This window comes from Salvelinus sp. IW2-2015, linkage group LG19, assembly GCF_002910315.2.
Source record: "Salvelinus sp. IW2-2015 linkage group LG19, ASM291031v2, whole genome shotgun sequence".
Taxonomy (NCBI): domain Eukaryota; kingdom Metazoa; phylum Chordata; class Actinopteri; order Salmoniformes; family Salmonidae; genus Salvelinus; species Salvelinus sp. IW2-2015.
Window position 1 is genome coordinate 32,947,748 of NC_036859.1, and position 13,468 is coordinate 32,961,215.

A 13,468-nucleotide genomic window follows, 5' to 3' on the forward strand; every position below is an offset into this window, starting at 1 on the left:
CGAAGCTTCTAAAGCCATGACATAATTTTCTGGAATTTTCCAAGCTGTTTAAAGGCACAGTCAACTTAGTGAATGTAAACTTCTGACCCACTGGATTGTGATACAGTGAATTATAAGTGAAATAATCTGTCTGTAAACAATTGTTGGAAAAATGACTTGTGTCATGCACAAACGTGCATGTCCTAACCGACTTTGCCAAAACTATAGTTTGTTAACAAGAAATTTGTAGAGTGGTTGAAACGAGTTTTAATGACTCCAACCTAAGTGTATGTAAACTTCCGACTTCAACTGTGTATATATATATATATATATCTGGTTGCGGTATGCTTTCAAATATTGACATATCTGTGATATAAATCTGGCCCAAATTTTTGTCATAATGGTTCGCTATTAATTTACTAAGAACACTGTTTTGGTAATGGTAATAACTTGACTTGAGGTCATGATGGCAGTTCTAATTGCATAAATTATGCTTTATTGGAATGAGCCATCTGCTTTGTAATAGAGAGAGCAAGAGATGTATGCCAAATATCATATAAAGCTCAATAAAATGAGAAGGACTGACAGTGTACCATAGGTGTCTGTTGTCTCCTCATCCTCATCCTCCTCCTTACCTTCTTCCAGTCCTCTGGGGACATGGTTTTCATCTCGTCAGCTGGCACCAGCTCCTTCAGCATCCTGGGAATCATGACAAACTGGGACCTGTCCGTGTCCACCTTGACCCGGAACAGCAGGCCAGCCAGGCTGGTCATTTCCTCCTTGGTACACTTGTGGTAGCCACGCAGGTACTTGGGCAACTCCTGAGGGGAGAGGTTTGTGTATGAGTTATGAGTTAACTGGGTTCTGGGTTCACCCCGCTTACTCACTATTTACAGCGGTTTGAATACAGGTTGAGATGCATAACTCTTTAGCGTAATCATTACCCATTGACGCCATTGGGAGATTTGAATGATGAATAAAAACTAATTCTACTACTAGAAATGTACAGTAGTCTGTGTGTGTGCCTGTCTGTCTGTGTCTTTCATGCCCGACCTGTGGGAAATGGAAAGTGAGGTCAGCGGTCAGGTCTCTTCCTGGGGTCACGTTGAACCACAGCTTCCTCATGAATATAACCAGGTAGGGCATGGTGGCTGGACCTCCTGAAACACAAATGTTCATCAGTCCTTGTAGCATAGTATAGTTTAGTATAGCATAGCTTAGTATAGCATAGTGTAGCATAACATAACAGTTTCATCCACTGACAACTTGGTGGGAGTGAGAGTTTACTTTGACCTTTTGCTTACATTATATGATGTTTTTGACTGTTTTAGGGCTACGATGTACATATAAGGACAATATGGTGGATGCTAGATTTTATTGTACAGTGGTTCTTCCTTTAAAAGTCGTGGCATACTGCAGCATAGCTTGCGGGGTTCCGCATAACTCTATGGCACGTTATTTAAGTATCAGCCATTGTTTGCCAGAATGACGCAATTTACCAAATCTGCCACCATCTACCACAAATGGTTGCGGCATGCTCAAAACTTTATCTGTTAAATTCAGTACTGAGCTCAAAACTTTATCTGTTAAATCCAGTACTGAGCTCAAAACTTTATCTGTTAAATTCAGTACTGCGCTTACCCTCTGTTTTACCTCCTTTCTTCACCTCTCTGGCTCTCTTCGTTTTCTTAGGTTGGTCTGTCGTCTCCCTCAAACTGTCAAAGAAGTAGTTTTGGTCGTGTAAGCTCACCACCTGAAAGCAAGAAGGGGAGAGAAAAAAAACATACATTCACTTGCACTACCCCGGACTAACTACCCGGACTAACTAAACCAGTTAAATGAGCTTGAATTGAACCTTGTTTGGCGTTTTCATGAAGAGACTGTAACCGTCAGCTGAGGCCAGAATGAGCTTGTAGGCAATGTTACGAACAAGGTCACGAATCCTAGACGTTGATGTCACCTCGAAGAGCTAAATAAGAATTGACACATTTCATTTATTTCATTAAATGTATTTCACATGGACAATGAGCATAATTAATCAACATTTCTGTATTATTATATTTCTGTAGATTAGTCCAGCCAGATAGTTTCCACTGTGACAAAAGTTCAGATACCATATGTAAGTGGATGTGAGAAATTCATAGTTTATCATAGGGATCAGTGACCATAAGGATCAGTGATCATGGGGATCATAAGGGTTAGTGATCATAATAATCATAGTGATCAGTGATCCTAGTGATCATATGAGGCAAAAGAGAAGCTCTCTACCTCAGCTCTGTCGTTAGGGAAGTGGACTTTATGGAAGATCTGGTTGCTGTCCTGTTGAATGGCGTCCACCTCCACTGATGGGAGGGCAGCTTCCTGGGCTCCATACTACAACAAGAGGACAGTATAGCATTCATTTCCCCCCACTCATTTTAGTATTTACATCTCAATACCCATATTTTGTAGCATCCTCAGCACAAACTCCAGCAACTTCATCCAAGATATTCAGATTGAGACCTCTTGGTGTCATGGCTTGGGTGTTGGATCTGTAGGGACATTTAGTTCGAGGCTTTTCACCACTGCCTCCCAAATTCACTACAGTGTGCTTTGGAGCCCCACCTGACTAGCATTGTAGCCGTTGCAGGCAGTCTGCAGCCAGGGGCTCTCTCTGGGCGTGACTCTAGGAAACGCTGGGTGTACTTCAGCAGGATCTGACTGGGGGGGAAGAGGCCGGTACACAGCCAAAGGAGCTGCAACCATAGTCTACATCATTCTGAGAGAGGGAGGGGGAGAGAGAGGGAGGGGGAGAGAGAGGGAGGGGGAGAGAGAGGGAAGGTGAGATGGATATAATAGAGAGTAGAGAGAGAGGGGGGAGAGCGTAGAGAGAGGGGGGAGAGTAGAGCGGGAGAGGAGAGAGTAGAGAGAGGGGGAAGAGTAGAGAGAGGGGGAAGAGTAGAGAGAGGGGGAAGAGAGAGAGGGGGGGGAGAGTAGAGAGAGGGGGAAGAGTAGAGAGGGGGAGAGAGTGGAGAAAGGAAGGGGAGAGAGTAGAGAGAGGGGAAGAGTAGAGAGGGAGAGAGAGACGAGGGGGCGAAGAGTAGAGAGAGGGGTGAAGAGTAGAGAGGGGGGAGAGAGTAGAGGGGGGGTGGAGAGTAGGAGGGGGGTGGAGAGTAGAGAGAGGGGGGTGAAGAGTAGAGAGAGGGGGGAGAGAGTGTGAGAGAGTATTATCATATAATTAAGAATAGAACATCAGACATATACTGTACATCTCTGTGGTTATTTCCTAGTAATACATGAGAAATAGCTGACATGGCTGTATATTACCACACATACACATGCTGTTGTTACTGATCATCTGCCTCATGATCTGTGGTTATTTCCTAGTAATACATGAGAAATAGCTGACATGGCTGTATATTACCACACATACACATGCTGTTGTTACTGGTCATCTGCCTCATGATCTGTGGTTATTTCCTAGTAATACATGAGAAATAGCTGACATGGCTGTATATTACCACACATACCTGCTGTTGTTACTGGTCATCTGCCTCATGATCTGGCAGTAGACCTCGTCCTGTAAAGGCACATGCTGAGTGGCYGGACCAAAGATCTGGTCAGTCAGCTCTATGGGCTGGCGCACCTGTTTGATAGGGTAATCTCCCATGTACTTTAGGATAGGTGAGGGAAAGGCTAAGGACAATAGCAAACGTTTAGCAAACTCCACTTGGAGAGACATATTTATTAGGATAATTCGCTAACTGCCACGCCATTGTAAAAAAAAGTCATTTTATTTATCGTTTAAAGGTCTCCAGTAACAATAAGTCCAGGTGTAATCGCTCCCTAGTGTCTTCAACACCTATTAAAAATATTCCTTGTTGTTATCCAGTGTTCACCTCAATATCAATATGAACATCAACCGTACATTAAAGTGGAAGTTCAGGATTTTACAACTTGATGTTAGATGGTTTCTCAACCTGAAAGTAGCTGAAGTTTGCTAAGTTCACTGAAGTTTGTAGTGGCTATTTAAAGAAAACCCGAACCAGTTTGTCGTGGCCCGTAGACTACTTCAGGGCGAGGAACCATCTAACATCAAGATGTAAAATACTGAACATCCCCTTTAACAAATAAAGTATTTGAGTAAAGGATATCAGTGAAGGAGATGCAGGCCAGATGGCTGAGGTCGGTGTTGCCCACCAGACTCTTCAGTAGGGGCTGTTTTATGGGTTCTTTGGAGGCAGCCCAAAGTTTCTCCCTGCCTCTGGCCTGCGCCCCGCGGCCCCCTTCTTTACCAGGCTGCCTAAGAGAAACCAAGGAAATAGCTCAGGTTAACGTGCTGTATTGAGAATGGTATAACCAGGAAATATACTGTTAATTGTGCAAACTGTAGTAGTGAGATAATTGGTCAGATTACTGTCACATTGGAATACTCCTTTGTTAAATCGATGATTCATTTACAAATGTTTGTGGTAATTATTAAAGTTAAAATGGTTATTGATGTCGTTGAAATAGTAGTGAGAGTGGATTCTACCTGAAGTAGTCATAGGCAAACTCTTTCAGTGAGACGGGGGACACTGCCTCTTCCCTGGCGGGTGCGTTCTGAGCCACTGTCCTCTGATCTGGGCTCAGATTCAGCAGACTCTGGTGGTTCAACCAAAGAAAAACACAATGTTAATACGACCACAAGATAATAGTCTTCCCCTTCCACAATCCCTCGAAGAATAGGGACTTGATGTCGACTTGCTCCACCATCTAACAATGCTCACAAGTCTGCCCAACATATGGGCAGCATTCCAACTGGTTAGGTGTAAGGAATAAATCCACCAAGGGTCCATTACGTTGTTTCCCGTAGGGACAACTATCTGTAACGGAATGCATCCATGTTCACTTATTAGCTTATAAGAATCTTATCATGACTAAGGCACTACATTGCCAGGTCGCAATTGTAAATGAGAACGTGTTCTCAATTTGCCTACCTGGTTAAATAAAGGTTAAATAAAATAAAAAATAAAACATCGCAGTGCTAGCTGTTTCACTAAAGATCCTGGTTCGAGCCCAGGCTCTGTCGCAGCCGGCCGCAACCTGGAGACCCATGGGGCGGTACACAATTGACACAGCGTCGTCCAGGTTAGGGGAGGGTTTGGCCGGCAGGGATGTCCTTGTCCCATCGCGCACTAGCGACTCCTGAGAGGGGCCGGGCGCAATGCACGCTGACACGGTCGCCAGGTGTACAATGTTTCCTCCGACACATTGGTGCGGCTGCCTTCCGGGTTAAGCGGTTATTCTGTCAAGAAGCAGTGCGGCTTGGCTGGGTTGTGTTTTGGAGGACACATGGTTCTCGACCTTCACCTCTCCCGAGTCCGTACGGGAGTTGCAGCGATGGGACAAGACTGTAACTACCAATTGGATACCACGAAATTGGAAAGAAAAAGGGGGAAAAAATAAAAAATAAAATAAAATAAAGAATCTTATCATGCACTTCCCCATTAGCACTATGTTCGTATCTCAGTAATATCCCAATCCCATTTGTATCACCCTCTTATTTGTACAATGTGTGCACTGTTTAATTGGCCTAGTCCCAGACAGCACAAACAGATCTGGGACCAGACTATTGTTCTATGACCTATTCTTCTAACCATATGAATTGAAACATCACTCGAGTGAAGTTTTCAATAAGTATTTTAAGTCTAGAACATTCTGTTAGAGTCTAGAACCGTCTTACCAGTGTGGTATCGCTGGGCTTGTCAAGGGTTGGCAGAACCAGGACGGTATCCGTGGAGACGGCGCCGGTGTTCCCGGTGCGCTCGTTAGTGCCTTTGATCCAGCCCCGGTCAGGGGAGTACTCTCCGTCCTTCAGGATGACTAGCATGTCCCCTCTCTTGTAGCTCAGGAACGTGGGGTCGTCTGCAGTTTGAGAGATAGAGAGAGATACGAGAGACACACACAGAGAGAGAGAAAGAGAGAGAGAGACACAGAGAGAGAGACAGAGGGAACGAGAGCAAGAGGAGAGAGAGAGTGGAGAGAGACACACACACAGAGCGAGAGAGAGCAGGAGAGACAGACACACACAGAGAGAGAAGGAGAGAGAGGAGAGGGAGAGAGAGATGAAGAGAAGGGTGAGAAGAGAAGAGAGAGAGAGAGGGGGAGAGAGAGAGAGAGAGAGAGAGGAGAAGAGAGAGAGAGAGAGAGGTAGTAAGTCCCCCACGTACAGTGCATTCAGAGATGATTCAGACCTTCACTCTATTCCACATTTGTTAGATTACAGCCTATTTCTAAAAATGATTAAATATTTTTTTCCCTCCTCAAACTACACACAATACCCCATAATGACAAAGTAAAAACAGGTTTTTGGACATTTTTGCAAATGTAAACTCAGCAAAAAAAAGAAATGTCCCTTCAGGATCCTGTCTTTCAAAGATAATTTGTAAAATCCAAATAACTTCACAGATCTTCATGTGAAAGGGTTTAAACACTGTTTCCCATGCTTGTTCATGAACCTTAAACAATTAATGAACATGACACTTGGAACAGTCGTTAAGACACTACAGCTTACAGAAGATAGGCAATTAAGGTCACAGTTAGGAACCTTAGAACACTAAAGAGGCCTTTCTACTGACTCTGAAAAACACCAAAGAAAGATGCCCAGGGTCCCTGCTCATCTGCGTGAACGTGCCTTAGGCATGCTGCACGGACATGAGGACTGCAGATGTGGCCAGGGCAATAAATTGCAATGTTCCGTACTTGACGACGTCGTTCAAGGTGGATAGCGCTACAGGGAGACAGGACGGACAGCTGACCGTCCTCGCAGTGGCAGACCACGTGTAACAACACCTGCACAGGATCAGTACACCCGAACATCACACCTGCGGGACAGGTACAGGATGGCAACAACAACTGCCCGAGTTACACCAGGAACGCACAATCCCTCCATCAGTGCTCAGACTGTCCGCAATAGGCTGAAAGAGGTTGGACTGAGGGCTTGCAGGCCTGTTGTAAGGCAGGTCCTCACCAGACATCACCGGCAACAATGTCGCCTATGGGCACAAACCCACCGTCGCTGGACAAGGCAGGACTGGCAAAAAGTGCTCTTCACTGACGAGTCACGGTTTTGTCTCACCAGGGGTGATGGTCGGATTCGCGTTTATCGTCGAAGGAATGAGCGTTACACGGAGGCCTGTTCTCTGGAGCGGGATAGATTTGGAGGTGGAGGGTCCTTCATGATCCGGGACGGTGTGTCACAGCATCATCGAACTGAGCTTCTTGTCATTGCAGGCAATCTCAACGCTGTGCGTTACAGGAAGACATCCTCCTCCCTCATGTGGTACCCTTCCTGCAGGCTCACCCTGACATGAGCCTCCAGCATGAGAATGTCACCAGCCATACTGCTTGTTCTGTGCGTGATTTCCTGCAAGACAGGAATGTCAATGTTCTGCCATGGCCATCGAAGAGCCCGGATCTCAATGCCATTGAGCACGTCTGGGACATGTTGGATCGGAGGGTGAGGGTTAGGGCCATTCCCCCCAGAAATGTCCGGGAACTTGTAGGTGCCTTGGTGGAAGAGTGGGGTAACATCTCACAGCAAGAACTGGCAAATCTGGTGCAGTCTATGAGGAGGAGATGCACTGCAGTACTTAATGCAGCTGGTGGCCACACCAGATACTGACTGTTACTTTTGATTTTGACCCCCCTTTGTTCAGGGACACATTATTCAATTTCTGTTAGCCACATGTCTGTGGAACTTGTTCAGTTTATGTCTCAGTTGTTGAATCTTGTTATGTTCATACAAATATTTACACATGTTAGGTTTGCTGAAAATAAACACAGCTGACAGTGAGAAAACATTTCTTTTTTTGCTGACTTTATTAAAAAATATATATATATATATATATCACATGTACATAAGTATTCTGACTCTTTACTCAGTACTTTGTTGAAGCAACTTTGGCAGCGATCACAGCCTTGAGTCTTCTTGGGTATTATGCTACAAGCTTGGTACACAAGTATTTGGGGAGTTTCTCCCATTCTTCTCAGCAGATCCTCTCAAGCTCTGTCAGGTTGGATGAGAAGCGTCGCTGCACAGCTATTTTCAGGTCTCTTCTTCAGAGATGTTCGATCGGGTTCAAGTCTCAGCTCTGGCTTGGCCACTCAAGAACATTCAGAGACTTGTCCCGAAGCCACTCCTGCGTTGTCTTGGCTTTGTGCTTGGGGCCGTTGTCCTGTTGGAAGGTGAACCTTCGCCACAGTCTGAGGTTCTGAGCAGGTTTTCATCAAGTATCCCTCTGTACTTTGCTCCGTTCATCTTTCCCTCGATCCTTACTAGTCTCCCAGTCCATACCGCTGAAAAACATCCCCAAAGCATGATGCTGCCACCACCATGCTTCACCGTAGGGATGATGCCAGGTTTCCTCTAGACGTGATGCTTAGCATTCAAGCCAAAAAGCTCAATCTTCGTTTCATCAGACCAGAGAATCTTGTTTATCATGGTCTGAGAGTCTTTAGGTGCCTTTTGGCAAACTCCATGCGGGCTGTCATGTGCCATTTACTGAGGAGTGGCTTACGTCTGGCCACTCTACCATAAAGGCCTGATTGGCGGAGTGCTGCAGAGATGGTTGTCCTTCTGGAAGGTTCTCCCATCTCCACAGAGGAACTCTGGAGCTCTGTCAGAGTGATCATCGGATTCTTGGTCACCTCCCTGACCAAGGCCCTTCTCCCCTGATTGCTCAGTTTGGCCGGGAAACCAGCTCTAGGAAGAGTCTTGGTGGTTCCAAACTCTTTCAACTTATGAATGATGTAGGTCACTGTGTTCTTGGGGACCTTCAATGCTACAGAATTTTTTTGGTTACCTTCCTCGCATCTGTGCCTTGACACAATCCTGTCTCGGAGCTCTATGGACAATTCCTTCGACCCCATGGCTTGGTTTTTGCTCTGCCACGCACTGTCAACTGTGGGACCTTATACAGACAGGTGTGTGCTTTTCGAAATCATGTCCAATCAATTGAATTTACCACAAGTGGACTCCAATCAAGTTGTAGAAACAGGATGCACCTGAGCTCAATTTCGAGTCTCATAGCAAAGGTTGTGAATACTTATGTAAATAAGTATTTTTTTAATACTTAAAAAATACGTTTTTTTATTTTTTATACATTTGCGAAAATGTCTTAACCTGTTTTCGCTTTGTCGTTATGTGGTATTGTGTGTAGCTTGATGAGGAAAACATTTTCATTTCATCCATTTCAGATTAAGGCTGAAACAAAATGTGAAAAAAGTCAAGGGGTCTGAATACTTTCCAAATGCTCTGTATATAAGAGAAACCATGTTAGGTCATGCATGATCCCCAGCCAAAAACACCTACTGTATATGAAGGGTTCTTTTAGGATTTTGTTTTCTGTTAAACACTGACTACCTACTACCTGTTGTTATCTGACGGGGACAAATACATTGTTTTCCACTACAATTTACAGCATTAGAATTCAATGGAAAAGATCCAGATACCCACCCCTCTTAAGCAGTGCTACGCAGCATGGCCTTGACCCATCTCATCCAAATGGATGAACCTCAGTTATGAAGTGTCTGTAGATATACTAGTAAGTATTATGATTCTGACATACGTCCATCTACTGTAACTTACCCTCTGTACCTCAGAGATACAAAGCTTAACAAACTTATCCAAAATCAGTGAACCTCAGCTGTGAGGTGAGTGATCAAGTGATTTATTGTCATATTCTTACCTTGCCTGTTGATGTCCTGCAGGGCCACTGCGTAGACGGAGCGCTCCCTCAGGCCCTCCAGGTACCACTGGATCAGGTCAGCCATCTCCCCTGCCTCCACAGACTGCAGTAGGAACTGCCCTCTCAGTGTGGCCAGGCTCACAGACTGACTGCTGTCGATCCTGCCGTCATCACTGATGAACATATGAAACGTATGTGAAATGTATGTAATAACTTCATGGTGGATTGAATGTCGGTATGAGGGAGTATGTGAACCATGACGACCACCACCACCTGACAACTGAGCAATAAACAGCCAGTGTATAAAACTAGGTTCTGGCTATGTATTCTGGGCCCTGTTAGAATACTTAAGAAATGCATCCTTCCTTGTTTCCTTGAGGTCAACAGACCTATAAGTGATTGGATAGCTGTGAGTAAGGTTATCACTCCATTACCTCAAAACCAACCAAATCAGATCAGTGATCACTTCGAAGGGAAGAAGGAAGGATGCATTTCTGACATATTTAAACAGGGCCTTGGTATAGCCTGTTCATACCTGGACTTGTTTACTCCAGTCACCTCTGGGTAGGGCAGCTCAAGGAGCTTCTTCTCTTTCTCGTCCTGAAAGGAGATCCCATTCCAGTTGATGGCCACAATAAAATTGCTTTTGGATAGAGGAGGTCCTGTGGGTATACAAATACCTTAGTTWTAAAATTGTCTTTGACAAATAAAATAAATACTTTGCCTGATTTAAACCAACTAAAAGCTTCATCATGAAAAATGATAGAAACTTCACTTGGTACATTATGCGGACATATTCCTGTTAGACTTACCTGACATTTGCGTAACCTCGTAGAACTTGGAGAAGAAGATGGGCCATTTCTGACGAGCGTAGTCAACCACATCCCCCTTCACGCTGTCTGTGCTCCTTCTGCTGTTTATGAAAGGACCCTGGTGAGAATGATTAGGATCATTATTAGTTGAATMATTTTGTCTGGCATTAACTTTCCTTTATTCTACTTAACTTTAACTTTTCAATGTAATTATTTATTTTACTTTGCCGAACTTTACTTGACAGGGATAGCACACTGAATAGCAGGAATTTTAGAACAGAATATACTACAGGTTGTCTGGCCATGACTTATTGCACCAGTGAGTAGCAGTACCTGTGTATGTGCTGCGGTGACCAGCTGAATCCATTTTCCTTGTGACTTGGTCTCGATAAGTTCAGTAGTGATGCATTCCCCCACCACCTTCTTGGCATTTTCTACACTGTTGGTTGACCCAAACGTCACATAGTAGTACATCGCTGCCAGCTGGACAAAGTCATCCTCCTGGATGACACAACAAATAAATACAAAGTCTGTTTAGGTCCAATGAATAMAGAAAGACAGTTTAGTTGTTTAGTTAATAAAATTTCCACCTCAAAACATAAGCAGTCTTTATATCTTTTCTTTTTTTCAACAATAGTGGTAATTGATTTTTATGATTTCTTACATAGAGTTCAGTGAGACATTGTGACTCCTAAGATTCATGCTTGGTTCATGGTCAACCTACCCTCGAGAGTAGTGGAGGCTACTTTCACAATGTCACCATCAGTGATATGATATCCACATTGTCTGGGTGGGTGGAGTCTTAGGCGGTGTACTGTTTTTTACGATTGTGTTTTGCTTTTCATGTATTGTATATAATAACGCTTATTTTAAGGTGTATAAGGATGTGTAGTTTAATGTGTGTATTGGATTTTGATGTGTATTGTTGAATTAAACAGGGCTCATCTGGAAAAGAGACCTTGGTCTCAGCATTGACTCCCTGTCAAAATAAAGGTTCAAAAAAATAAATAAAACAACGACGCACCTTCTCAGAATGGTACTCCCCAGACTTGAGGCCTCTGATGACCTGTCTGTAGATGAGATCCGTGCTGACGGCATCTATCGAGGAATCGTGCCAGGGCGTAAACAACTCCTTGCGGAAGTAGAGTCTCCAGGAGGCATGCTGCTCCTCCTCGCCCTTCCGCCTCACTTCCTGCTCGCACTGCGAGATAGCGTCCATCACGTGCTTCCCGCCACTGCCCAGGGACCACACCTGGAAAAAAGCACAGTGTCAAAACATGTCAGGGCTAGTCAAAACATGTCACAGGCCTAGTCAAAACAGGTCAGAGCTAGTCAAAACATGTCAGAGCTAGTCAAAACATGTAACAGGGCTAGTCAAAACATGTCAGAGCTAGTCAAAACATGTCACAGGGCTAGTCAAAACATGTCAGAGCTAGTCAAAACATGTAACAGGGCTAGTCAAAACATGTCACATGGCTTGTTCAAAATATGGCAGAGCTAGTCAAAACATGTCACATGGCTTGTTCAAAATATGGCAGAGCTAGTCAAAACATGTCACAGGGCTAGTCAAAGCAAGTCAATGTTGGTCAACTTCTGAAAGCTAGTGAAGATGCTAATAAATGGTAGTCAAATGCTATCAAGTCAATGTTGTCCCTTTTCAATCTCAATATTGAACTGACACTGAATGAGCAACTTCAAAGGCATGATGCCCAGTACCCAGGACACCACAGTTAGGTATCCCCTTGCCATGCGACTAAGAAGAGTACCTATTGACACTGTTGTATTTAATATGTATCTTCTTTGTCAATACAGATGTAGGACCTTCATTTGATCACCCTTTTACAGGAGAACWTTCCTGTAATGCAGGAGATTTCAAACTTGTACTGTATTTGAGTTGTAAAAAAAGCTTCTGGAGTTTGTAATATCCACTTAGAAATTACAGACTTGTTTTTCCCTTACGAAAAATATATCAACTCCTACAAAAATATCCATGAATTATAATCCACATAATAATTCACATTTCCTGTTGCTGCAGGATTATTTTCCTGCTGTAGCAAACTGGCTCAAATTAAGATCCTACATCTGTATGTACTCGTTTTAGTTGCATGGCTAGGTATCCCCAAAACCCATGGGAGTTTCCTTCACCTTCTCATAGAAGCCGATGTAAAGAGAGAATCCGTAGGTATCCTTGATGTTGACTTTCTTGGCCAGAGCCTGGCACACCTCAGCAGAGGTACAGGCTGAGTCAACAGGCAGGCTGACACTAAGGCCGTCCATCAGGGCCACAGATACTTGTGTGGGCTTCTTGGTCTTGACGGCCTACATGTGGGAAGGTGGAGACATGGRAATAATTAGTCCTTGCAGTATAATTTACTACTTACTACAGGACCCATATTGCTCTGTACTGCACACATACGGTTTTGGTGTCCTGTCTCCTTACTAATACAGTCACTGTCATAAGATTCATTGTAAGATCASCTTATTCRTCAATTGTACACAAGGTCGAACCGAACATTGACTTCCATTTATCCCMACCCTTCCAAAAGACACATATAGGGGTTGGACAGGTTGGAACAGGGGGCTACCACACTGGGSCCCCGTGGAGCAGTTGTTGTGTGGGGTTAAGTGCCTTGCTCAAGGGCACAACGGTAGGCAATAGCATCTARTATTTGATACCAGCAACACTCTGGTTGCCAGCTCACTTCCCAACAGATTTTTCCTGTCAGATCCAGGATTCGARCAGGAAATCCTCCGGTTGCTGGCTCACCTCTCTAACCGCTAGGCTACCTGCCGCCATAAAGATATGTCGGCAGAGCAAAAACAGATAATCGATTTCATATGTTGGAGTAGGTGGGATATTAGCAGTGGTTGGCGCATGTAGCTGTAGTTAAGAAACTGTCTCTCACATAACTCTGATGCGACCTCTCATCATTTAACATGAGTGCCAGTCTGTTTCTAATCAGTCAA

The 13,468-nt window shown here is 44.2% G+C and overlaps 1 protein-coding gene across 1 annotated transcript in view; it reads right to left on the minus strand.

Moving 5' to 3' along the window:
* The window catches only part of LOC111979676 (unconventional myosin-VIIa), a 32,961-nt gene that overhangs the window by 2,996 nt on the left and 16,497 nt on the right, over positions 1-13,468 (minus strand). The window contains 18 exon segments of the mRNA XM_024010301.2: positions 615-800; positions 1,033-1,139; positions 1,621-1,732; positions 1,835-1,948; positions 2,248-2,321; positions 2,324-2,352; positions 2,589-2,632; positions 2,634-2,727; positions 3,489-3,642; positions 4,113-4,261; positions 4,493-4,602; positions 5,684-5,865; positions 9,690-9,862; positions 10,225-10,351; positions 10,502-10,619; positions 10,835-11,002; positions 11,526-11,753; positions 12,647-12,820. Coding sequence (XP_023866069.2) covers positions 615-800; positions 1,033-1,139; positions 1,621-1,732; positions 1,835-1,948; positions 2,248-2,321; positions 2,324-2,352; positions 2,589-2,632; positions 2,634-2,727; positions 3,489-3,642; positions 4,113-4,261; positions 4,493-4,602; positions 5,684-5,865; positions 9,690-9,862; positions 10,225-10,351; positions 10,502-10,619; positions 10,835-11,002; positions 11,526-11,753; positions 12,647-12,820 — 2,343 coding nt within the window.